A 26,563-nucleotide genomic window follows, 5' to 3' on the forward strand; every position below is an offset into this window, starting at 1 on the left:
AAAAGTCATGGGAACTAATGTAACCAATGAGGTAAAAGAGCTTTTCATTGAAAATTATAGATCACGGAAGAAGGAAATGATTGAAAATGGAAAGATATCCCCTGTTCTTGCATAGGAAGAATTAGTATCTCAAAAAGGCCTTACTACCAAAAGCAATATACAGATTCAATGCAATCCCCATCAAAATGACGATAACATTCCTTACAGAATCAGAAAAAAACAATTCTTTAATTCATTTGTAAGAATAAGAGATCCAGAATAGCCAAATCTATACTGAGCAAGAGAAATGATTCAGAGGGCATCCAAGTACCTGACCTGAAATTATACTATAGAGCTACAGTAACAAAAACATCATGGCATTGGCAACAAATAGACATAGGACCAGTGTAAAATCATAGAAGACACAGAGACAAACCCACATACTCACAGCTATCTGATATTTGAGAAAAGTGCTAAAGAGACACTTTGTAAGAAAGCCTCTTTACAAATGTTGCTGAGAAAACTGGGTGCTAGTGGAAATAGATCTACATCTCCTACCCTGCAAAAGTGAAATCAAAATAGGCCAAAGACTTAGGAATTAGTCCTGAAACCTTGCAAATGCTAAAGTAAACTAAGGCCAACAATCCCTCATGTAGGTTCTGGTGACAGCTTCTTTAATGAAACTCCCAAAGTGCAAGAAAGAAAACCAAGAATCAGTAAGGAGGATGCTCTCAGTTAACATCTGGTGCACAGCAAGGAAATGATGAAGAGAGGATCATTGCCAGTCACTCCCCCAACAGGGGGTTAGTATTCAGAATCTTCACAGAGCTCCAGTACATTCAACCTAAGTCATAATAATAAGAATCCACAAAACCAAAGAGACCAAAAAGATAAAAACATCTCAAAAGAAGAAACAAAAATGGCCAATATTTATATGAAAAAAATCTCAACACACCTAGTCCTCAGGGAAATGCAAATCAACACTACAATACAGCTTCATCTCACTTCAGTCGGATGGCAAATGCCAGGATTACAGGTGATAAGTGTTGGCGATGATGACTGGAAAATGCACACTCATCCATTGTTGGTGGGACTGCAAATGAAGGCAACCATTCAGGAAAGCAGAGTGGAGAGTCATCAAATAACTAGGAATGGAACCACCACATCCCCCCGCCATCCCACTCCTTGGTGTTTTTCCAAAAGATCTGAAATTAGCATCCTACAGGGATGGAGCCAGTTAAAGGTTTGTAGCAGCACAAGTCACAACAGCTAAATTATGGAGTCAATCAGGGCCTATCAATAAATAAATGGACTAAGATACTGTGATTTTTAACTGTGCTCCCTAGGTTCTACTTCACATTTGAAGGAAATTGCTTCTCACTCCATCATGGTCATTTCCTGTTCTCCTCAGCCACAAAGAAGAATGACATCATGGCATTTGACAGTAAGTTGATGGACATGAGAACATCATGCTACGTAAAGAAGTCACACTCAGAAATTCTGTCAAAGGTCTAATGTTTTCTCTGAGCTCTGCACACTAGAGTGTAATAAGGAAAGAAGGAGAGAAGGACAGGATGTCACACAGATGTGAGAAAGGTCAGTAGAACAGAGGGGATCAAGAGTCAAAGAGGAGGGATGGAAAAGGGAGGAAATGCAAAAGGAATTCTTTTAAAATTGTGTTATGTGTAATATAAATAAAACCACAGGGAATTTCACATTTAGGTATAAATCAAAAGAACCAAAGAAAAATAAATGAAGACATGAGCAAAAGGAAGTTTAGTAGAAATTAGGAAGGAGGAGGGTGTGGGGTGAGCAGGGGAGAGGAAAAGGGAGACCCAGAATTGATCCCTAATTCCATGCACATATGGTTTTGTCAGGATGCACCCAACTGTTATGGGGAACTATGATCCTTTACAGAAAAAAAAGGTTTGCAGTGATTGGCCATGGCAGGGGGTGACCAGTTCCTCCCCAACAGTGAGCAGACCCCAGGACCCCTCCTCCCTCTAGCTGAGTAGCTCTGTGTGTAGCTGCTGCAGAGTGAGGCCACCAGCCAGGCACACTAGGGTCTCAGGGTCAGGAGTCTGGGGCACATCCTTCCTGTCCTATGACTCCTGTAACTAAGACCCAGGAAAAAAGGTGGGGCCTAGTGGACTAGCGCAGGCCCAGGGGAAGGAGGCGGGCCCAATTTCTTCTGAAAATGCAGCATGAGAGACCTTTAACTTTCGCTGTCTGTGCTCCTGGTTTCTATTTCACAATTTTGGAGGAAATTGCTTGTCACTCTGCCACAGTCACTTCCTCCTGCAACAAGGGAGGCAGGGTATCAGTTCTCTCCAGAGAGCAGAGTCAGGGATCTCCCCAGCACAGACCCTGGAACAGAGCAGGCTCCTCAGGGCTCCACCATGTCTGCACCTGCCTCCCAGCCCCAGCGTCCCTGTCCTGTCCTGCTGCTGACCTTCCTGCTGGGACTCACAGGTGAGTGAGCACTGTCTGGGGAGAGTCCTTTCTCCTGGTTTCTGGGTCAGCTCTGCCCTGGACTCCCAGGGACCCAGGATAAACACAGGCTCTGCCATGGAGGCTGGGACAGGGCATCATCTGGAGCCCAGACCAAGGGTCCTGAGCACTGTCTCTGGGAGGCCTCCCCTGCAGCAGGGGCCAGAGGCATCACATCAGCTGATGCTTCAAACAGCAGTGACAAGAATCACCTGCATATTATAATATTTTATCTCACAAAATACATTTCTAAAAGATCAATGTTTATATCCTGATAATTTCTGAGACACTAAAGATGAGTTGACCTCCTCAAGGCCATGGAGCAAGCAATCTCTCTCTCCCTCTCTCTCTCTCTCTCATAGTCTGGCCTTGAGGTACATGGCTCTGTCCCATCATACCTTCCCCTCCATTGATTTGCTGCCTCCCACAGACCCAATAGCCATGGGGCCAATCAATGCTGGACTGAAACCTCTAAAACTGTCAGCTGTCATCCTGATTTTCTCTTCATAAGTGGATTTGTCTCAGGTATTCCTTACAGTAATGAAGAGTTGACTGACACAGGCTGTGACGATGTCCTTACCCTTGTCTACATCATAGGGGGCCAGTGGAAGGCTCCAGGCCTCAGGAAATCTGCTGAGTAATGACTTTCAACTTCTTGAACACTCACCATGGGCCAGACTCTCTTGAAATGCTGTACAGCTCGTCACATGACCATGACACCCACAGCAGACACCCTGGCCACCCACCTTTAGCTAAGAAGCAGAAGCACCAGGAGCTCCGTGGTCGTTCAGGGGCAGTGCGAGGGCTGGGGTTTGGGTGCAGAAGCTCTGATCTGGAGCTCGTGGTTCACCCACCATCTTCTCAAACTCTGTGGCCCTGACCCTACATGTGGCCAGACATTGTTTTAATGGTGTGTAGCACGACATCATGGGGTCAGACGTCTGCTTCCAAAGACCTGGGCATCTCATGCTCATCATGGTGGTCTAGAGACCCCAAGAGGATTTGGATCTTATTTCTTTTCTTTCTTCTTTTTTTCAAGGCAATAAGAAGGGTGCCTGGTTTAAATTTGTATATGAAATTAGTGAACGATGTATATGTGAACTGATTTACACACTTTGTACAGCTTCTGCCAATGGGCGTAGAGAATGGTGGAGGAGAAGGGTTTGTGGTTTTCTTCTCCTGGGCTCTTCTACTTCCTGACTATTTCTGCAAATAGTTCTTGTTTTGCTAAGTATTCTGTGTGGGAAACTGAAATTGTGCCCATTTCTACAAAATGTATCCACTGCAAATCCACTTCTGCAATGCAGGGTTGTGGCACTGAGCAATTCACATGCTAAGTACACACTGAGTGTACACCTACTGTGTGCAGGAACTGTTATAGAAAATTGCAGTGAATTTAGCATAAAAGAAGCAAAGGATTTGCCCTGTGTAGCTAAGGTACCTCTAGGGACAATGGTGGTGATCAACACATAACAAAGAGGTAAATCGTATCACATATTGAACAGTGATCAATGTGACGTGAAAACAATCAGTGGGATAAGGGAATTGGAGAACGAGTGGGAGAGGCACTGCAAATATGGTCATCTGGGCAGGCATCACTGAGAAGGGGAATTTGAGCAGAGATTTAGAGGAGGGGCAGGAGTGGCCATGAGGTTTTCTGGCAGAAGGGCTTCCTGATAGAGAAACCCCATGTCACAGGGTGTGAGATCAGATGTCCCTGCTGTGTTCAAGGGACTTCCTCTCACTCTGATTGAAATGGGAGCCACCTCCAGGTGTGGAGCAGAGAGGTGAATTGCCCTGAGCTCAGGAGGCTGCCTGGGCTGTGGCCAGGTGTGTTGTCCTTGGGTCCCATGCTTTAGAGGGAGGCTCTGGTTAAGGGGTGGAGGCAGCCACATCCCACTGAGTTCCAGGTGTATGACGGGTGGCTGTGCCATTCCTACAGTCCACGGGTTTCCATTACGTCCACTAGGTTAAATCTTAGGGCTCCAGCTAGCCATGGAGCCTGGTGGGAGGTGACCCCTCTGATACCCAGGCTTTGGGTAAGGGTCTAAGCATGGGGAAGTCACCCCATCCTGCCAGTGGGAAAGGCCAGATGGTCTAGGTTTTGCTTTATCTTCTCCTGATGATGCTTTCGTAGCTGTGGGAGCAGTTGAGGTGATCAGTGTTCATGGAGCATCTAAGCCCTAGAGAGCCAAGGGGTCCCCAGACAACTGTTGTTTTCATGATGTGTAGACAAGTCCATGAGGGGAAGAGTTTCCCAATGCCAGGGGGAAGTTTATGATCCTGGGGAGTGGTCCAGGGACTCCAAGGGGAATTTCTGTCTGCTGCTTAAATGGGATAACAGGGATGTGTGTTGTTCTTATTTTTAATTTTTAAATTTGTTCTTTTTAGTTATACATGGCAGTAGAATGTATTTTGACATATTATACATACATGGAGTATGACTTCCCATTCTTGTGGTTGTGCATGTTGTGGGGTAACACTGGTTGTGCATTTATATATGAATATAGGAAATTCATGTCTGAGTCCTTCTGACTTTTCTATTCCTATCCCCACTCCCTTCCTTTTATTTCTCTTTGTCAAATGCAGTGAATTTGTATTCTTTCCTCATGCTCCATTGTTGTGTGGTAGCCTCTGAATACCAGAGACAAGATTGGCCTTTGGTTTTTCTTTCAGATTGGCTTATTTCACTTAGCATGATAGTTCCATCCATTTACTGGCAAATGTCATGCTTTCATTTTTGTTTATGACTGAGTAATATTCTATTGTGTATATACACCATATTTTCTTTATCCACTTATTTGTTGAAGGGCACCTAGGTTGGTTCCATAGCTTAGCTATTGTGAATTGAGCTGTTTTAAACATTGCTGTGGCTGTGTCACTGTAGTTGGTGATTTAATGTTCTTAGGGTATAAACAATGAATTGTATTAGCTGGATCAAATGGTGATTCCATTCCCAGTTTTCTGAGGAATTTCTATACTGCTTTCCATAGTGGTTGCGCCAATTTGCAGTTCCACCATGAATCTTTGAGTGAACCTTTTTCCCCCCACATATTTGCCAACATTTTACTGTTACCTGTATTATTGATAATTGCCATTCTGACTGGAGTGAGATGGAATCTCACTGTAGTACTAATTTACATTTCTCTAATTGATAGAGATGTTGAACATTTTTCATATACTTGTTGACTGATTATATTTCTTCTTCTATGAAGCAACTCTTCAGTTCCTTTCCCACTTATTGATTGGGTTATTTGTTTGTTGTTTTGGTGTTAAGTTTTTTGAATTCTTTATATATCCTTGAGATTGATGCTGTGTCTGAGGTGTCAGTGGCAAAATTTTTTCCCATTCTGTAGGATCTCTGTTCAACTTCCTGATGTTCCCCTTGCTGTGAAGAAGCTTTTTAGTTTGATATCATCCCATTTATTGGTTTTTGGTTTTACTTCTTGCACTTTAGGAGTCTTGTTGAGGTAGTTGATTCCTAAGCTGATATAATTTAGAGTTGGGCCTATTTTTTTCTTCTAGTTGGCACAAGGTCTCTGCTGTAATCCTAGGTCCTTGATCCACTTTGAGTTGAGTTTTGGACAGGGTTAGGGATAGCAGTTTAATGTCATTTTGCTACATGCAGCTGTCCAGTTTCGCCAGTACCGTTTGGGAAGAGGCTATCTTTTCTCCAGCGTAGGTTTATGGTGCCTTGTCTAGTATGAGAGAACTGTGTGTGTGGGTGCATCTGTTTGTCTTCCAATCTGTGCCATTGGTCTTCATGTCTGTTTTGGTGCTGAAACCATGCTGCTTTTGTTACTTTAGTTTTGTAGTGTAATTTAAGATCTGGTGTGATGTCTCCTGCTTCACTTTTCTTGCTGAGGATTATTTTTCTGTTCTGGGATTCTTATTTTTTTCATATAACTTTCACAACTCCTTTTTCTATTTCTATGAAGAACATTATTGGAATTATAATATGTATTGTTCTAATTAGGCACAGTGCTTTGGTAGTAGAGCCATCATGACAGTATTAGCTCTGCTTGTCCAAGCAAGTGGGGGGAATCTTTCCACACTCTAAGGTCTTATTCAATTTCTTTCTTTCATATTTTGGACTTTTCATTGTAGAATACTTTTCAATGTAGATGTGTAATTTTTTGAATCTTCTACATATAGAATTATGTCAGTGGCAAAGAGAGATGGTTTGCGTTCTTCTTTTCCTATCTGTATTCCTTTAACTCCTTTCTTCTGTCTAATTGCTCTGGCTAGAGTTTCAAGGAAGGTGTTGAATAAAAGTTGTGACAGGGCATCCCTGTCTTGTTTCAGTTTATTGAGGGAATGCTCTCAGCTTTTCGTTGTTTAGAATGGTGTTAGCTTTGTGTTTTGCATATATAACTTTGAAAATGTTGAGGTATGTTCCCATTATCACTAGTTTTTTAATGTTTTGAATATGAATTGATCCTGAATTTTGCCAAATGCTTTTTTTCTGTATCCATTGATATAATAAAGTGATTCGTGTCTTTATGTCTATTGACATGATGAATTATGTTTATTGATTTCCATATGTTGAACCATCCTTGCATTCCTGGGATGAACCTCACATGATCACGGTACATTATCTTTTTAATGTTTTTTTTTATGCTATTTATCAGTATTTTATTAAGAATTTTTGCAGCTATGTTCATCAGGAATATTGATCTGAAGTTTTCTTTTTTTGATGTGTCTTTATCTAGTTTTGTTATCAGGGTGATACCAGCCTCCTATAATGAATTTGGAAGGATTCCCTCCCTTTCTATTTCATGGAATAATTTGAGGTTCATTGGTGTTAGTGCTTGTTTGAAGATCTGTTCCAACTAAACTGAGAATCCATCAGTGTGGGCTTTTCTCTGTTGATCTGCTTTTGATGGTATTTTCTTTTTTTTATTTGTTGTTCAAAACATTACAAAGCTCTTGACATATCATATTTCATACATTAGATTCAAGTTGGTCATGAACTCCCAATTTTTCCCCAAATACAGATTGCAGAATCACATCGGTTACACATCCACATTTTTACATAATGCCATATTAGTGACTGTTGTATTCTGCTACCTTTCCTATCCTCTACTATCCCCCCTCCCCTCCCGTCCCATTTTCTCTCTCTTCCCCATCTACTGTATTTCATTTCTCTCCTTGTTTATTTTCTTGTTCCCCTCTCAACCTCTTATGTGTAATTTTGTATAACAATGAGGGTCTGCCTCCATTACCATGCAATTTCCCTTTTCTCTCTTTTTCCCTCCCGCCTAATGTATCTGTTAAATGTTGATCTTTTCTTCTTGCTCTTCCTCCCTGCTCTATTCTTAGTTGTTCTCATTATATCAAAGAAGACATTTGGTATTTGTTTTTTAGGGATTCCCTAGCTTCACTAAGCATAATCTGCTCTAGTGCCATCCATTTCCCTGAAAATTCCATGATTTTGTCATTTTTTAGTGCTGTGTAGTACTCCATGGTGTGTAAATGCCACATTTTTTTTAATCCATTCATCTATTGAAGGGCATCTGGGTTGGTTCCACAGTCTAGCTATTGTGAATTGTGCTGCTATGAACATCGATGTGGCAGTATCCCTGTAGTACGCTCTTTTAAGGTCTTCAGGGAATAGTCCGAGAAGGGCAATAGCTGGGTCAAATGGTGGTTCCATTCCCAGCTTTCCCAGGAATCTCCATACTGCTTTCCAAATTGGCCGCACCAATTTGCAGTCCCACCAGCAATGTACAAGAGTACCCTTTTCCCCACATCCTCGCCAGCACTTGTTGTTGTTTGACTTCATAATGGCTGCCAATCTTACTGGAGTGAGATGGTATCTTAGGGTGGTTTTGATTTGCACTTCTCTGACTGCTAGAGATGGTGAGCATTTTTCCATGTACTTGTTGATTGATTGTATGTCCTCCTCTGAGAAGTGTCTGTTCAGGTGTTTGGCCCATTTGTTGATTGGGTTATTTGTTTCCTTCTTGTTTAATTTTTTGAGTTCTTTGTATACTCTGGATATTAGGGCTCTATCTGAAGTGTGAGGAGTAAAAATTTGTTCCCAGGATGTAGGCTCCCTATTTACCTCTCTTATTGTTTCTCTTGCTGAGAAAAAACTTTTCAGTTTAAGTAAGTCCCATTTGTTGATTCTTGTTATTAACTCTTGTGCTATGGGTGTCCTATTAAGGAATTTGGAGCCCAACCCCACAATATGTAGATCAGAGCCAACTTTTTCTTCAATCAGACGCAGAGTCTCTGATTTGATATCAAGCTCCTTGATCATTTTGAGTTAACTTTTGTGCATGGCGAGAGAAAGGGATTCAGTTTCATTTTGTTGCATATGGATTTCCAGTTTTCCCAACACCATTTATTGAAGATGCTATCCTTCCTCCATTGCATGCTTTTAGCCCCTTTATCAAATATAAGATAGTTGTAACTTTGTGGAGTAGTCTCTGTGTCCTCTATTCTATACCATTGGTCCACCCGCCTGTTTTGGTACCAGTACCACGCTGTTTTTGTCACTATTGCTCTGTAATATAGTTTGAAATCTGGTATCGCTATACCGCCTGATTCACACTTCCTGCTTAGAATAGCTTTTGCTATTCTGGGTCTTTTATTTTTCCATATGAATTTCATGATTGCTTTATCTATTTCTACAAGAAATGCCATTGGTATTTTGATTAGCATTGCATTAAACCTATAGAGAACTTTTGGTAATATCGCCATTTTGATAATGTTAGTTCTGCCTATCCATGAACAGGGTATATTTTTCCATCTTCTAAGATCTTCTTCTACTTCTCTCTTTAGGGTTCTGTAGTTTTCATTGTATAAAACTTTCACCTCTTTTGTCAGGTTGATTCCCAAGTATTTTATTTTCTTGGAGGATATTGTGAATGGAGTGTTTTTCCTCATTTCCGTTTCAGAAGTTTTGTCGCTGATATACAGAAATGCCTTTGATTTATGCGTGTTGATTTTATATCCTGCCACTTTGCTGAATTCATTTATTAGTTCTAGTAGTTTCTTTGTAAACCCTTTTGGGTCTTCTAGGTATAGAATCATGTCTCCCGCAAATAGTGATAATTTAAGTTCTTCTTTTCCTATTTTTATGCCTTTAATTTCTTTCATCTGTCTAATTGCTCTGGCCAGTGTTTCGAGAACTATATTGAATAGAAGTGGTGATAGAGGGCATCCCTGTCTTGTTCCAGATTTAAGGGGGAATGCCTTCAATTTTTCTCCATTGAGAATGATGCTAGCCTGAGGCTTAGCATAGATAGCTTTTACAATGTCGAGGTAAATTCCTGTTATCCCTAGTTTTTTGAGTGTTTTGAACATAAAGGGATGCTGTACTTTGTCGAATGGTTTTTTTGCATCTATTGAGATGATCATATGGTTCTTATCTTTAAGTCTATTGATGTGGTGAATAACATTTATTGATTTCTGTATATTGAACCATCCTTGCATCCCAGGGATGAATCCTACTTGATCATGGTGCACAATTTTTTTGATGTGCCTTTGTATTCGATTCACCAGAATTTTATTGAGGATTTTTGCATCTATGTTCATCAGAGAAATTGGTCTGTAGTTTTCTTTCTTTGAGGTGTCTTTGTCTGGTTTCGGAATCAGGGTGATTTTGGCCACATAGAATGAATTTGGCAGAGCTCCCTCTTTTTCTATTTCCTGAAATAACTTGAAAAGTATTGGTATTAATTCTTCTTTAAAGAATTTGTAAAACTCCGCTGTATACCCATCCGGTCCTGGGCTTTTCTTTGTTGGAAGTCTTTTGATTGCTTCTTCTATTTCATCTATTGATATTGGTCTGTTTAGGTTGTGGGTATCCTCCTGACTCAAGTCTGGGCAAATCATATGACTTAAGGAATTTATTGATGTCTTCACTATCTTCTATTTTATTGGAATATAGGTTTTCAAAATAATTTCTAATTGTCTTCTGTATTTCTGTAGCATCTGTTTGATATTGCCTTTTTCGTCCTGTATGTTAGTAATTTGAGTTCTCTCTCTTCTTCTCTTCATTAGCATGGCTAAGGGTCTGTTGATCTTATTTATTTTTTCAAAGAACCAACTTTTAGTTTTGTTAATTTTTTCAATAGTTTCTTTTGTTTCAATTTCATTGATTTCCGCTCTGATTTTAATTATTTCTTGCCTTCTGCTACATTTGCTGTTGTTTTGCTCTTCCTTTTCTAGGGCTTTGAGATGAAGTGTGAGCACATTTATTTGTGGGTTTTTCCTTTTTTTGAGGAATCACCTCCAGGCGATGAATTTCCCTCTTAAAAATGCTTTCATTGTGTCTCATAGATTCCAATATGTTGTTTCTGTATTTTCATTTATCTCTAAGAATTTTTTGATTTCCTCCTTTATGTCTTCTGTATCCCAATGATCATTCAGTAACATATTGTTCATTTTCCATATGGTGTAGGATTTTTCCTTCCTTCTTTTATCATTGATTTCCAGTTTCATTCCATTATGATCAGATAAAATGCATGGTATTATCTCCACCCCTGTATATTAACTGAGGGTTCCCCTGTGGCATAATATATGGTCTATTTTTGAGAAGGATCCATGTGTTGCTGAGAAAAAAGTATATCTACTTGATGTTGGTTGATATATTCTATATATGTCAGTTAAGTCTAGGTTGTTGATTGTGATATTGAGTTCTATAGTTTTTTCATTCAACTTTTGTTTGGAGGATCTGTCCAATGGTGAGAGAGGTTTGTTGAAGTCACCTATAATTATTGTGTTGTGGTCTATTTGATTCTTGAACTTGAGGAGAATTTGTTTTATGAACGTCGCAGCACCATTATTTGGTGCATAAATATTGATAATTGTTATGTCTTGTTGGCGAATGGTTCCTTTTAACAGTATATAATGTCCTTCCTTATCCCTTTTGATTAACTTAGTCTTGAAGTTGATTTTATTCGATATGAGGATGGGCACCCCTGCTTGCTTGCGAGGACTGTGTGCGTGGTATATTTTTTCCCAACCTTTCACCTTCAGCCTGTGTATGTCTTTTCCAATCAGATGTGTCTCCTGGAGGCAGCATAGTGTTGGATTTGGTTTTTTTAATCCATGTTACTAGCCTATGTTGCTTTATTGGATAGTTTAAGCCATTAACGTTTAGAGTTACTATTGATATATGGTTTGTACTTCCAGCCATGTTTGATTATTTATCTTCTTTTAGTTTGTTTCTCCAAGGTTAGCTTTCCCCCGCCCTCTGACTTTATAGAGGCACTTCTCACTGATGGTTTTGGTTATTGTTTTTCATTTCTTCCTCGTGTAGTGTTTTGCTCAAGATGCTTTGCAATGCTGGTTTTCTGGCTGCAAATTCTTTTAGCTTTTGTTTATCATGAAAGATTTTTATTTTGTTGTCGTACCTGAAGCTTAATTTTGCTGGATACAGAATTCTTGGTTGGCATCCATTGTCTTTCAGTGTTTGAAATACGTTGTTCCAGGATCTTCTCGCTTTCAGCGTCTGTGATGAAAAATCCGTTGTTAACCTTATTGATTTACCCCTGAATGTGATCTGCCTCCTTTCTCCTGTTGGTTTTAATATTTTCTCTTTGTTCTGTATATTGGATATCTTCATAAGGATGTGTCTTGGCGTTGGTCTACTGTGATTTTGTGTGCTCGGTGTCCTGTATGCATCTACAATTTGTATATCTGTTTCCTTTTTTATTTCTGAAAAGTTTTCTATAATTATTTCATTCAGCAGGTTACTCATTCCCCTGGTTTGAATCTCTGTACCTTCCTCTATCCCGATGACTCGTAGATTTGGTTTTTTTATGTTATCCCCTATCTCTTGGATGTTTTTCTCGTGATTTTTAACCAGCCTTTCTGAGTTGGCTAGACTCTTTTCAAGATGATATATTTTGTCTTCATTATCTGATGTTCTGGCTTCTACTTGCTCCACTCTGTTAGTGATACTCTCAATTGAGTTTTTAATTTGGTTTATCGTTTCCTTCATTTCTAGAATTATTGTTTGATTTTTTTAAATAATCTCTATCTCCTGATAAAGATGCTTAACTTCTTCTTTTATCTGTTTATGAAATTCATTTTCAATGTGTTCTTTCACTGTTTGGATTTGCTGTCTCGTATCCTCTTTAAGGTTCCATTCCATCTGTCTAAGGTATTCCTTGAGTTCCTTATGTGACCATTTTTCTGGTGACTCTAGATCCTCCTGAATATTTAGGCTGTCCTTCATTGTTTGTAGTCCTTTTCTTCCTTGCTATTTTATGCTGGTCATGTTACTTCTTGTTCTGTTTGAGTGCTGAGTTATTGTTTACTCTTTTAAATTTATTTGGTGCTTGAGAGGAAAGATATTAGAAGGGGAAGGGAAGAAGTCACTAAAGAGAATGAGAGTAGGCAGGTAGAATTCAAGGAAGGGGGGATAAGAAAATTGAAAAAAAATGAAGAGACAAAAGAAACAAAAACAAACAAACAAATTAGACAATAAAGAAAGAAAGAAAAGAGAAAAAATCATTTTTACAAAAATAATAATGATAATAAAAAAATTAAAATTAAAATTAAAAAATAATAATAAAATAAAAAAATTAAAAAAGAAAAAGAAAAAAACATTAAAAAAAGTTAAACAACAACAACAACAAAAACAAAAATTGAAAATGAAAGAAAAAGAAAAAAAAAAGAGAAAAAAATGATAATAATAATAATAATAATAATAATAAATGTAGACCTAGAGTTCCATTAACTTCTCTTCCAGTAGGTGGAGCTGTGCCCACTGGGTCAAGCTTCTCCTCTCAATAGGTGGAAACCAATCACTGTGCAGCAGCTCTTCCTCCCAGACTGGGCGGGTCTCCAATCCTGAGTGCCTAGGGCCTTCTCTTGTGGTTCCTCAAGCCAGGCCGTGCTCACCTGTCTTGCTGGTTTCAATGAAGTTATTTCCTCTGCCCGTGACGTCAGTTCTCTGCCAAGGTGGTATCCCATGCAAATGGTGACCGTTCGTTCCCTTTGCCGGGTGACCAATGCAACAGGTGTGTCCTGACTATCTCTCCCAATCCCCTTTTCAGTCCTGTGGCCACTGCCTATGAAGGCTCGGTTGGGCTTTTACCTCTAAGTTCAGAAGGGCTGACCACTTATTTCAGCGGGATCGTTAGTGCTGAGTCACGAGAAGCAGGGGAACTGGAGCTTTAATGCAGCTGATCCGGGCTCTGTGTGTGTTTTCTAAGGGGCCTAGACTGTACGTCCCAGATCCACGTCAGCTCAGCATTGCCTAGTGATCCTGAGCAAACAGCCTTTAGATAATTTACAGCTCCCTATGCCCGTGCAGTTGAAGAGGTCAGAGACTTGATCTCTCTGTGCTTGCCGCCATGTTAGATCTCCTCAATGATATTCATATTACCCTTACAGCTTCTTGGCATAAGCAAGATCTTGGGATTATACAAACTGCTGCTTCTGTTTCCAGTCCAGATTTCTAGAACTGAAACCCTGCTGCCGTCACCTCCGCCTCTGGGCCACGCTCACGGGCGCTGCGATCGTCCGCAACCTTAGCGGTGCTGCCGCCCGCCGCTCCTCGGCCAGGTGCCCGTCTCCCGGGGTCCAAGTGGCTGCCGCCGCGGCTCTCCATCCCCCTCCTCAGGAGCACGGGTCCCCTCACAGGGGGATGCAGAACGACCCCAGAGCAGGCTCTGCCCGAAGGTGCAGCGACAAACAGGTGACCGAGGCGCTTGAAGCCGTGGTCCAGCCTTTGGAGGACAGGGCTCTGCACGCAGCCCAGTTCCAAACTCTAGATGCGGCTGCTGGACACTTTAGACAGAGCCATCAAGACAGCAAGCAGAAAGCAAATGGCAGTTCCCGCGGAGTGGATTTTTGGCACCGAAACCATAGCCCAGTCAACAATCCCAATCCACAAACTCTCCCTGTATAGAAAATATTAAAAAAAAAAGAAGGCGGGGCACACCGAGCTTTCTTTGCCTCAGGTACTTACAATCCACTGCTGATTACACATTCAGCTTCTCTGCCCCGAGTGAAGTGAAAGAGGAAGCAGATGGGGGCAAAGCGCCTGCGGCTCTGTGCAGCAAAGCGTCTGGGAGCCAAGCATCTCTTTTTCAAACTCTTTGTTCTTTCTGCTGCTTTGCAAAGTGGTCCACTACAGATTAATGTTGAAAGGGGCTCTAACAAGCTGCGTGAAATCTCCATTAAAGCCGCTGCTCTGAGCACCACGCTTTCATGAAGCCCTCTTTTTTCCCTCTATTTTCCACATATGGAAGAAAACATTACTTGTCTCTCTGAGTTTGGCCTATTTTGCTTGACATGATGTTCTCCAGATACATTCTTTCTCCTGAATAAAATGGGCTGAATAAAAATTTACTGTGTAAATGTAGCACAGTTTCTTTAGCCTTCACCATTTGAGAGACACTGAGGTGATTCCATGACTTGCTTATTGTGCGTTGTGCTGTGATAAGCATGGGTGTCTAAGTCATCTTTTTTGCCATGATCCCAAGATTAGACACGAATAATTGGAGGAGGAAATGATTAATTTGGGCTCACAATTTCAGAGGTCTCCTCCTATAGAGGCTCCATTCCTCAGGGATAGAGTCGAGGCACAACATTATACCAGGAGTCTGTAGCAGCATAAGCAGGTCAGGACATGGCCACCAAGAAGCAGAGAGGGAGAGAGATAGAGCTCCCTACAAGGACCACATATGGACCCCACAGGCATGCCTCTGTGGACCCACCTCCTTGAGCCACACCAGACCTGCTTGCACTCACCCCTGAGCTAATCCCTATGAGGGGACTAAGACCCTGCCTAGGTGAAGGCTCTCATAACCCAGTCATTTCAACCCTAAACTGATTTCTTGCATTGTCTCACATGAGCTGGTGAGGGTCTCCTCATGTCTAAACCATGACAATATGTACGCATGTGCCTCGACACTTCTCTACTCTGTACTGAGTTTAATTCTTTAAGATAGATACCAAGCAGTACTAGATTTCCTCATACACTGGTTGTGTTTTTAGTTTCTTGAAGAACCTCCACACTGACTTACATAGTGGGTGTACTAGTTGACATTTTCACTAACAGTTAGTGAGAGTTCCTTTTCCCACATCCTCACTATCATCTATATTTTAGATTCTTGGTGATGGCCATTCTAACAGGAGAGAGATTCAGTCACAATGTGGTGGGAACTCTGTGCAGGTGTGGACTGTCTGAAGGAAGTAGTTGTCCCTGGATCTCCATGTCCACTTGCTCTTCCCACCACCACTGCCTTCCTCTTTCTCCTTCTCCTACTCCTCCTCCCCCTTCCCCTTCTTCTTCTCCTTCTTCCATCCATGGACTTTCATCCTGTCATGGACGTCCCACATGGTGCCAGTTGACAGTAGACTGGCCTCTGAAACTGGTGAGCCCCAAATAGTCTTTCCTCCCTTAGTTGATCTTGTCAGGTATTTGATCACAGGATTCAAAGCTGACTAATGCACAGGGACAGGGGTTGTCATCCTGAGGAGCAATAGTGGACACAAGTATGTCTTACACATTCTTTATTTTTGACCATTTAACTTTTTTGGGGGGGGTGGAGGGTGGTTACTGGAGATTGAACTCAGGGGCACTCACCACTGAGCCACACCCCAGCCCTATTTTGTATTATATTTAGAGGCAGGGACTCACTGAGTTGCTTAGTATCTCACTTTTGCTGAAGCTGGCTTTGAACTAGAGGTCTTCTTGCCTCAGCCTCCCAAGCCTCTGGGTACCACTGTGCCTTGTGAGACTATTTAATTTAAAGGGAGAGACTCTTAGCCTGTCACCTCAAAGTCCTCGCACATTGCCCAGGGTGATTTATAACCTCAAATTATATCTTTGGGCATCTGAAGGAGAGAGGGCTCAAACTATTCCTTCCCCTGTTCTCCTTGTACCAGGATCCACCCATCACCTTGATGGCAGCCATGGACAGGGTGGGAGGTGGAGAACAGCAGCATCCAGGAAGCAGCAGAGAAGGGGCTGCCCCCAGAGCAGCATGGACATTTGGGGGGGGGTAACAGAGGACTGTCCTTGGGAGGGGGACCATGTGGAGCCAAGAAGGAATAGAACCAGTTACCTTTCTCATCAATGCCACTCACCAGGTGGTGGACACTGTGAACAGGCTCATCCAACTGTTGTGTGGCCCTCTGCCCCCTGGACTCTCACAGGAGCACTCAGCAGTGGACACTCAGCTCCTCATGGAACTACACACCCTCCAGTAGGGGTCCTTCCTCCAATCACATTCCCACACAGTGCACTGGCAAAGAGCCAATTCACAGGGTCTGGTGTTCCAGATTCCAATGGTAGGATGATTCTGCAGCCTGGGTCAAGGCTAGGAGCTGGTATCTCATGGGTATTCTTGGGGTTGGGATGGGAGCAGTACTCTGAGTTGGAGAGCATTTTCCTCTCTGGAAAAGTGACAGAGAGCTGCACACCCAGGGCACAGGACAGCCAGCGGGACAGAGGGCTGTGCGACATGGTGGAGCCATTGGGGTCAGCCAGGGAGAGTACAATGTGGTTGTGCTGTGGGGAGATATGTGAGGGGCTTCAGCACTGTTTTCTTTCATCCTTGAGCTGCACGTTCATGTTGGTATGTCCTATCATCACTGCAGGCTGAAGGAGGGACCTGAAACAAGAGCTGGCATCTCTGTGGAACAGGGAGCTGAGCCAAGACTCACAGTCAAATGCATGTCCCACTAATGGTACCCACCACTTTCCCAATACTCAGGGGACTCAAGAGCCACATGACATAACCTGATGTCTTGGTCCATGAAGTGCCAGAAACCTTGTGGTCAGAAAGGGAAGATCAACAAACAGTTGGTGACACAGGAGAGCTCAGGGGAGGGCTCAGGCCCTCAAGTCCCCTCCCTCCACCTTGCTCAGGGCTCTGGGCCTCAGGGGCAGGTGTCTCACAGTGTGGAGGTGCAGCCAGGGGAGGCTCAGTGTGAGGACACGCCCTGTGCTGAGCTCAAGGCCACTCTGTGGGCACTCAGTCAGTGACAGGCTTTGCTGATACCACGTGATAAACCAAGGGGATCCCCAGGATGAGCAGTGACCACCCTGTGTCTCCCCCAGGAGCGGCTGCACAGGAGCTGCAGGTGATCCAGCCTCAGAAGTCAGTGTCTGTCGCTGCTGGAGAGTCGGCCACTCTGCACTGCACTGTGACCTCCCTGCTCCCTGTGGGGCCCATCCAGTGGTTTAAGGGGACAGGGCCAGGCAGGGAGTTGATCTACAACTTCAAAGAAGGCCACTTCCCCCGAGTCACAAATGTCTCAGATGCCACAAAGAGGGACAACAAGGACTTTTCCATCCGCATCAGTAATGTCACCCCAGCAGACGCCGGCACCTACTACTGTGTGAAGTTCCAGAAATCGACCCCTGTTGAGAAGGAGTACAAGTCTGGACCAGGCACCGAGTTGTCTGTGCGAGGTGAGTGCAGCTGCCTCCTCCTCCCTGGGGTGGGACAGGGGGTCAGGGTCACGCCCTCCACCCTGGGGACCACAGCTGAGAAGCAGGAGCAGCACTGGGTGCTCATGTCATGACCTGCTGTCACCCCTTCTGCAGGTCAGGGAGGCAGAGGCCTGTGGAGGCCGTGCTATGTGGTCCAGGCTCCATGGCTGGTAAATGGGGGGCACCTGCACCCCTCACCTGCCTGCTCCACAGCCCTGCCCTTTTCCAGTCTGGCCTGCCCTGTGGCTCCCCAGCTGAGGGCTCTGAGGGTTTGAGGGACTTGCCAATCACAGAGCCAGACCACGTGTGCTGCCTTCAGAGAGCACTGCCCTGTGGGGGTGAGCCTTCTCTTTATACCACCTGCACCCAGGACCCACTGTGTGCCAATCTGCACTCTGGATGCTCTGGAAAGTGCTGGGAGCAGAGCAGGTAAAGTTCTCCTCCCACAGGCTACTGTTCCTGTCCCTCCCTGAGGACCAGGCCTCCAGAGCAGGGAGGGGGAGGGCATCTTTCCTTCCTTCCCCTCCTGGAACAGCACTTGAGAGGATTCTGACAGGATCAGGTTCCCTGTAGACCTGGGGCCCTGGTGGAGGAGCTGCCAAGAGGCTGGGCCTTTGCCCTGGGTCTGCCTGTAAATCCCTGTGTCTCAGGGACCAGCCCTCACAGGCCCCGCAGGGTAGGAGCAGAGCTGGGTCACTCACTCAGGGAGTGTTCTCCATGTGGGTGACACAGGGGTCCCAGTTCAGGAAGCACAGGTGCTCACTGTGTGGTTCCTGCAAGAGGCCCTGCATGCCCCTCCTAAGCCACGAGGCTGAGGTGGTCAGCACACATGGACCTTCACCCCTGTGCCCACCCCTGTTGACCTGGGGAGCTGGAGGCCCAGCAGGCCCTCTCTCACACAGCACATTAATGCCAGGAGGGGACAGAGCCCAACCTGACTCCAGCCCAGGCTCCTGCTGCCCTGGGAATAGACACTGTCCCCACACAGGGGCCAGGGCACAGGAGGGGCTCAACACAGACCCTGACCTGACCCACTGGGCAGGGAGCTGCGTCCATGCTCCTCCTCCCTCTCCCACAGGTTCAGGTGCCACTCACATTCACACCCTGAAGCCACAGTGAGTGGGGAACCTCTGCTGAGTGTCAGCCACATCTCTCTCTATAGGGAGATGCCCCAGCAGGACACACAGAGCTGCTCTGTTGTTTCTATAAGGGCAAAAGCCTTCTTCTTCTCCCTGGGGAGATGTTATTGAGGCTCCTGTTGTCATGGTGGGTGGGGTCGGGGGCTCCCCACTGGCTGTGCATAGGAATCATGGGGGAACCTGAACACAAAGACTCCCAGACCCAGGCTTCACCTATGAATTGTTGCTTTAAAAAGTCTGAGGAGGTTCTGGGCTTCTGAAGTTTTCACTTATTCCAGAAGTTTCTGACACATGGCCAGGGCTGTGGACTCTGGAGGTAGACGTCCTGAAGACACGGAAGGAAAGCTGGGGTTCTTTCCTCTGGCAATGAAGGAGAGCACGGGAGCCTTCTCGGGTGTGGATGCTGCTGAACAGCAAGTGCTGGGCTTAGCTCCCTGGGCCTGTGGCAGGGTCTCCCAATGGAGCCCCCTAGATCCAGTGTCACCCCAGAGCCCACATCTGACACACGTTGCCTCTGAACAGGAGCTGAAACCAAGGAGCCCTGGCTCTTCAGCATACAGCGCTCCCTGCCTTGGTGTCCCAGAATGTCACTGAGGCATCTGTCCCTTGTCCCTTCACAGAGCCCCACTTTATGGAAACAGCTTCTCTGGATGAAACCCCTGTGATGCTGTTCATGATGTGAGAAGCCCTTTGCCACCTTGTTTCCTGTGGGGACTCTTAAGAACACAGGGAGAGGGTGGGGGTGCAGCTCAGTGCTGGTTCCTGCTGAGCACCCTGAGGCCCTGGGTAGACTCTCAGTCCCTGGGGGGGGGGGCGCAGGGAAACAGGTGGAGCCCCGTCATCCTGTGGTGTCTGCTCCTCCTCTCACACAGGTCATCCTGGGGGCTGCAGGAACAGGATGGAGGGTCCCCACTGCATTTGTTGCTCCTCTGGCTTCTGAAGAATGTATGTGTGCTTTCAGAACAAGTGAGGATACAGCCACAGGTGTCATGTATTAGGCTCCTACTGCATGCCAGAGCTGTGCCTTGCCTTTAAGCTCCTCTTGCAGGGTGGTGCTTTTAAGAATTCTGCCAACGGGGTCAAGGAACCTCAGCAGGAAAAAAATAAAAAAAGGTGTTGCCTTATCCTCTGTGTGGATGAGAGCAGTCTGATCTCTTCCCTCTCCCCCAGCCTGGTGCCCTTGGCTGGCCATGCCCTTCTCTGAGCCTTTTCCCATAATGGACTCTCACTAGGACCTCCTCACGGAGGTGGTTATCAAGAGCTGAGGGGCTCTGGGGGCTCAGGCCAGCCGTAAAATGCTGAGCAGCTCCTGATAAGTGGCCACAGAGTCCCTAACCCCTGTAGGGCCTTCCAGGCTGCTGTGGTCTGGGTGACTCCACTTCTTCAGTGACACCCTGCACATTGTGCCCTCTGGGATGGGTGCATGTCAGGCAGGGAGCTCAACATTTGCTGATACAAACCTTCATCCTGGCGACAGCTGTAGAAGGTGCTGGGTGGTGGTGAGCAATTTGGAGACACCAAGGGACCCGTCTGAGGACCCGTCCACAGGCAAGCAGCCTCCTGATGCTCTCCCCTGAGTGCCCTGAGGACCTGTTCAGGGGCCTGGGTCTGCATGTGTTGTAATTAGCCATCAGTTATGAACTCATCCCTGTTCAGTGACCTGTGACTCCAATGCCAAGTGACCCAGGGAAGCCCACATTCAGAAAGCACCCCTTCATCCTCTCCCTCTCACATCCGGGTCTTGGCCCAGGTGAGGCCCATGGCATGTTGGTGGAAAGAGGAACAAGTGGGCTGAGTTCAGAACCCCCTGTGGACGAGCCCTGCTCAGAACAAAGTCAGGGAGAAGGAGGGACCTGGGTGTGTGTGTGTGTGTGTGTGTGTGTGTGTGTGTGTGTGTGTCCGCGCGCTGAGGATTGAAACTGGGGCATTTTAAGACTGAGCTACATCCTCAGCATTTTTTATTATTTATTTTGAGGAAGGTTCTCTCTAGGTTTCCCAGTCTGGTCTGGACATTGCAGTCCTCCAGCCTCAGCCTCCCCAGTCTCTGGACAACAGGCCCTACCGTTTGCTGAGATTCCAGGGGCAGCTCTGTGTGACCCAAAGCCAGCTGTGCTCAGTGTGGCCTGGGAGGAGATTTGCCAACCACCCCATCCCACAGATGAGGTGCTGGGCCAGGTCTCAGCATGGAGAGCTGGTCCCCATGTTCACTTTGGTGTCCTGGTACTGTTTGTCCCCTGCATTTGTTTCTAAATATGACTCCCCTTGGTGTCAAGCATTCCAGGTCAGGCCAGCAGGACACAGTTGTTAACTAAGAGTGAGACAGGGCAGTGAGCTCTTGCCTGGGCCTAAGTTGGTAGCGATGCTCTGGTGCTGAGAGGAAGGCTCTGACCTCAGGCCTGGAGCAGCACCTGGGCTGACATTCCTCACTGTGTTGCCAGACAGCTGTGCTCACTCAGGGACATGAGGGTAGGGACACCACACGGGGACACTCAGCACCCAGAGAGCTTTATTAGGAGCATTAAAAACATCTTGTCTTGTCATTGTGGGTGTAGCCCAGTGACAGAGCATGTGCTTAGCATGCACCTGGGCTCAATCCCCAGCACAGCAAATAAGAACACCAACAATAACATCAAAGACGATCCTTAACAGCGTCACTCACTTGTGCTTAGAAGGGGCCTCCCGATCATCTCACTTGTCTGTCAATCCCCTTCACAGCCAGACCTTCTCCCCCCATGGTATCGGGTCCTGGGACCAGGGCCACACCTGGGCAGATGGTGAGCTTCACCTGCGAGTCCCACGGCTTCTCCCCCCGGAACATCACCCTCAAGTGGTTCAGAAATGGGAATGAGCTCTCGCACACCCAGACCAGCGTGCACCCCACGGGAGAAAGTGTGTCCTACAGTGTATCCAGCACAGCCCAGGTGACCCTGGCCCCTGGAGATGTCCACTCTCAGGTCATCTGTGAGGTGGCCCATGTCACCCTATGGGGGAGCCCTCTTCGTGGGACTGCCAAGTTGTCTGACACCATCCGAGGTACAGGACCCTGCTCCCCACCTCAGCCCACACTGCCCACCCAGCCTGCTGCTCCCCAGGGGCCTTGGCCAGGACCTCAGTGGCCTGGGCTCTAGCTCCCAGCAGTGCTGTCCCCTGCCATCACATGTGGACCACTGCCCTGTGGCCAGCATGTGCTGGTGGCTTCATTTCATTGACCATCAGCAACTACCACTGCTGAGCTCCTCCCAGAGCCGAGCCTTGACGTGCAGGAGGTTTCATCTATTTGCTCACTTCCTGCAGGCAGCCTGTCCGCCTCACTCACTTACCTTCAGGGGAGCTGCTGGTCACTTGGCACCTGTGGGTGGCAGGCCCTGTGGTTAGTGATTCACTCCTGTGCAAACCCCCAGTGTCTGAGCCCCTCTGCATGCCTGGCCCTGTCCCGAGGGAGGCCCTTGCCCTGCTGGGAGGAGCTCAGCATCTGTCCCATAAGGTCACAGCTTCTGCCTGTGCTGTTTCAGTTCCACCCACCGTGGAGGTCACCCCACAGCCCACCATGGCTGGGAACCAGGTGAACGTCACCTGCCAGGTGAAGCACTTCTACCCCCAGAGCCTACAGGTGACCTGGGTGGAGAATGGAAATGTGTCCAGGACAGAGACAGCCTCAACCCGCTCAGAGAACAAGGACGGGACCTTCAACCTGACGAGCTGGCTGCTGGTCAACTCCTCTGTGCACAGGGAGGACGTGACGTTCACCTGCCGGGTGGAGCATGACGGGCAGCCAGCCACCACCAGGAGCTACACCCTGCAGGTCTCTGCTGGCCCCAGGGAGGAAGGTATGGACAACACCCACGGTGAGGCCTCTCCTAACTGATTGAATGCTTTAAACTTCATCTTGACTCTGTGTGTTGTGACGTGAGAGCAGTGACCCCTCCTTCTCCCAGGGCACCCAGGGCCTGGGAACACAGCAGCGTCTTAGTCAGCTCCCCACACCCCACTCTGGGGGTCTCCTCTGTGGGGTTGGGCACACATCTCATGGGGCCTTCAAACAGGGACACTAAGGAGGAAGGGAGGACGGGGGATGGGCCTGTCCTGGCCGCCACCACTTGCCTTCTTCACCGGACACATGTCATATCCTCATGGCCCTCTCTCTGTTCCTCTCTTTCCACCCACATTGAGGGGCCCCTCAAAACACACAGTGACAGAACCAGGTGCTGGTCACCTGCCAGGGAAAGAAGTTCTACCTCCTGAGCTTGCAAGTGACCTGGTTGTAGAATGGACATGTGTCCAAGATGGAAACGGCCTCAGTCGTCACAGAGAACAAGGATGCGACCTGTAACCACATTAGTGGGCTCCTTGTGAACTCCTGTGTGCAGAGTGGGGACGTGGGGGTCACCTGCCAGGTGGTACATGAAACACAGCCAGCCACCTCCAGAAACCATAGCCTCAATATGTTTGCCCCCCGGAAGGAGCAGGGTACAGACCCCTCCCTGGGGAGGGCCAGTGTCTAATCTGAGCAGCTCAGAAGGCTGAGGCAAGAGGAAGGTGAACTCCAGGTCAGCACCTGCAACTTAGTGAGGCCATGATCAACCCCTCGAGGCCCTGTCTCTAAAGAAATATTAAAAAGGGCTGAGGATGCGGTTGTGTGGATCAGCACCACTGGGTTCAACTTCCAGGACCAAAATGAAAAACATATCTCCCTGGGGGGGGGGTCTGCACTCCAGGTGACTGTGTCTTTTCTGTCTTGTATTTGTTGGGGATTTTTAGTGCTAAATGTAGTATTCTTATTCATTATAGAATAATTCTCAAGTCTACAAATATGTATTAGAGCCTTACAATCACCTCAAACCCCCGTCCTCACCCCAAGAGTCCCCACCGTCAAAACCTTGGTTCATCTCTCCCCATGGATCTTCTGACACAAACAGACATTAAAGAAGAAAGGGAGGGAGGGGAACCGTCCTGTCCTACCGTCCTGCCTCTTGTCTCTCCACATACCAATTGCTCTCTTCTTTTCCCTCAGAGTCTCTCCAGCCTCCATTCAATATCAGAATTTTACTGCACATCTGTGTCCTCACCACACAGACTCTGGCTCCTCTAGGGGAAATCTGGAAAGGACTCCCTGGGGAGGTGGAGACTGTTTGGACCAGGCCCGTAGGTGACCTTGAGCGGTCTCCACAGGGGTCTTGATTTCCTCCTGATTTGTGGTCACAGACCTATTGAAGTGACGACCCTCAAAACCTCATCACAACATGCAAATTTCTGCTTGTGTATATTCTCCTTTGATGCTCCAACTACCTGTGTGTTAGGAGTTTACAGAAAGGGAAACTAGGACAACCCTGGAGAGCAATGGGAGCATTGCTGATGGCTTCCTGCCCTGACACATGAAAACTATCTAAACTGCTGTAGGCAAATCTAAAGTCACTGCGGTCAGGGCCAACAACAGGTATAGAGCAAATTTTTGCTAATTAAAAAAGTGTTCCCTCTCCCATGAATATTGTCCCAAAGACCCACAGCGGTCTGGAGACCCCATTCTGTAGCCCCATGTGCATGATTTCCCTGTGTGACGACAGGAGCAGGTCTGGACTCCTACAGACTCTTTCAAGGTCCAGGTTCCTTCCAGCATGCCCTACCATGGGCCTCATGTGCTGGGTCAACACTGGGCCACTGATTTATCCCTGTCCCTTCTTGTAGGAAGAGTAATGATTGGAGGTGAGAGACAATTTCCCTCATGGTAGGAGATATATGGAGGCTGTCTAATCCCATCCAATAATCACTTAGTTACCAATGCACACCAGTGCCAGTGGAGTCCACAGCTGGAATGGTCGAATGATGAAGGACATTTTTCTACAAATCCAACAGCTTTGTCCCAGTTCATAACAATAATGATAATTTTCTCTAATCATTAAAAATAATTGGAGTATGTATTCAAATTTTTCAAAATTCCTTTTATTGCTCTTTTCTCTGCACCAACATTGGTTTCAATTCATCCTTCAGTGCATGGTAAAATTTCCTTATGAAACCACTGGGCATCAGGAAGCCTTTCCCTACAATTTAAAAATGATGTCTTTCCTAAGCAGTTTAAGACCATTCATGTGCTAGATTTCATTTTGGGTGCATTGGGGTACCTTGAGCTTCTTGAAGCAGTTTTAGTCTATTTTGTGAATAGTGTCACCTTTATAACTGCAGATTTAAGTCTAAAATCTGCAGAATCTCTACAAATACACCCTGCACCCTGTTTAATCTTGATGTGAGTGTGTCCTTTCTCTCTATCATCATCATCATCATCATCATCATCATCATCATCATCAGTGCAAGAGCATTTTCAATTTTATTGATCTTTTAAAGGTACCAACTTTGTGTTTCAATGATCTTCTCTATTAATTCCCTGTGTTCCATTATATTGCATTTTGACTCTTTTCTTTATTATTTCCTTTATTCTGCTTCCTTGGGTTTCATATGGATCCTCTTTTATTGCTTCTGTGGGAGGAGGCTTCAGTTATTGGTCTGAGACTCTCCCAGTTTCCTGTGACACACCTGGACACCAGCATGAAAACTGCATCCTGAGGGCCAGCCCATGGGACATGTATCCTGGTGCATCCCAGATTCTCTCTGGAATCATAGCATTTCTCCTTTCTGGGATACAGTGAGGATTACATGATGCAGGAGAGGTATTTTTGTTGGGATGGGACGTGGAAGATGGCACTGGATGTCTTTGGAGCAGAGTTAATTGGCAGCCATCCTGCTGTGACTGTGGACAGCTTTAGCTTCTCACGTTTAGCTTCTCATTGTCTTTCCCCAAAGGAACTGATGCCCAGAAATAGCCCTCCAATGCCAGAGCCTAATACCAACCATTTCCTAATTTATGTTCAAGCACCAGATGTCAAGAATTCCCTTTCTGAGGACAAACCACTTCACTTCTGGTGAAAGAGTGAACAAGGGCCCCTCATCACAGGCCAGTGCCTGCCCAGGTGCCACTGACCCCCAGCACTGGGGCCATGTTACCAGGCAGCTGATGGGTCCCAGGTTCAAACTCTCAGTGTAGAGTCTGATTCCCAGAACTCTCCTTGAGCTGGGTGTCCATAGGAAGTGCCCTCTGTGATGGACATAGGGGATCAGGGAGATTCCTGGAATGTTCTCAGGATCAACATCAGGGTCCCTCCCACCTGCAGAAGCATCTCAGCTGTCCCCACAGAAGCCAGAGGAACCCCAGAGCTGCTTTCACTGGAGGAGAGGGGCCTTCCACTCCCTGCTCAGGCAGGCTCTGATGCTGGTGCCTTCTAGAGGGAGGAGGGGGCAGGAGTGCAGCTCTCCTCCACTGAGGGGGAGCCCCAGAGCAGCACTCAGCTGAGAACCATGGCCCCCAGCAGGGCAGCAGTGTCCACTCCTTCCTATGGACCTGGAAGGATTTCTTTATTTACAAAAAATATTTCCATTGTTGTTAGCATCATTTTAGAGGAAAATGGCCCATAGTGACAAGGACAAGACTCCACAGGTCTGCTTCTCTGGAGATGGCTTTGTGTGTCCAACAGAAAGACTTCAGGTGACACAGCAC

At 46.1% G+C, this 26,563-nt stretch overlaps 1 protein-coding gene across 1 annotated transcript in view; it reads left to right on the forward strand.

Annotated features, from left to right (window-relative positions):
* The first annotated feature begins 2,316 nt into the window (after positions 1-2,316).
* The window catches only part of LOC144364820 (signal-regulatory protein beta-1-like), a 28,058-nt gene continuing 3,811 nt past the window's right edge, over positions 2,317-26,563 (forward strand). Inside the window, exons 1-4 of the mRNA XM_078051548.1 lie at positions 2,317-2,451; positions 17,507-17,860; positions 21,736-22,053; positions 22,533-22,847. Coding sequence (XP_077907674.1) covers positions 2,379-2,451; positions 17,507-17,860; positions 21,736-22,053; positions 22,533-22,847 — 1,060 coding nt within the window. The 5' untranslated portion in view covers positions 2,317-2,378. The remainder of the gene's footprint in view (positions 2,452-17,506; positions 17,861-21,735; positions 22,054-22,532; positions 22,848-26,563) is intronic.

The sequence above is a fragment of the Ictidomys tridecemlineatus genome, chromosome 5, assembly GCF_052094955.1.
Source record: "Ictidomys tridecemlineatus isolate mIctTri1 chromosome 5, mIctTri1.hap1, whole genome shotgun sequence".
Lineage (NCBI taxonomy): Eukaryota > Metazoa > Chordata > Mammalia > Rodentia > Sciuridae > Ictidomys > Ictidomys tridecemlineatus.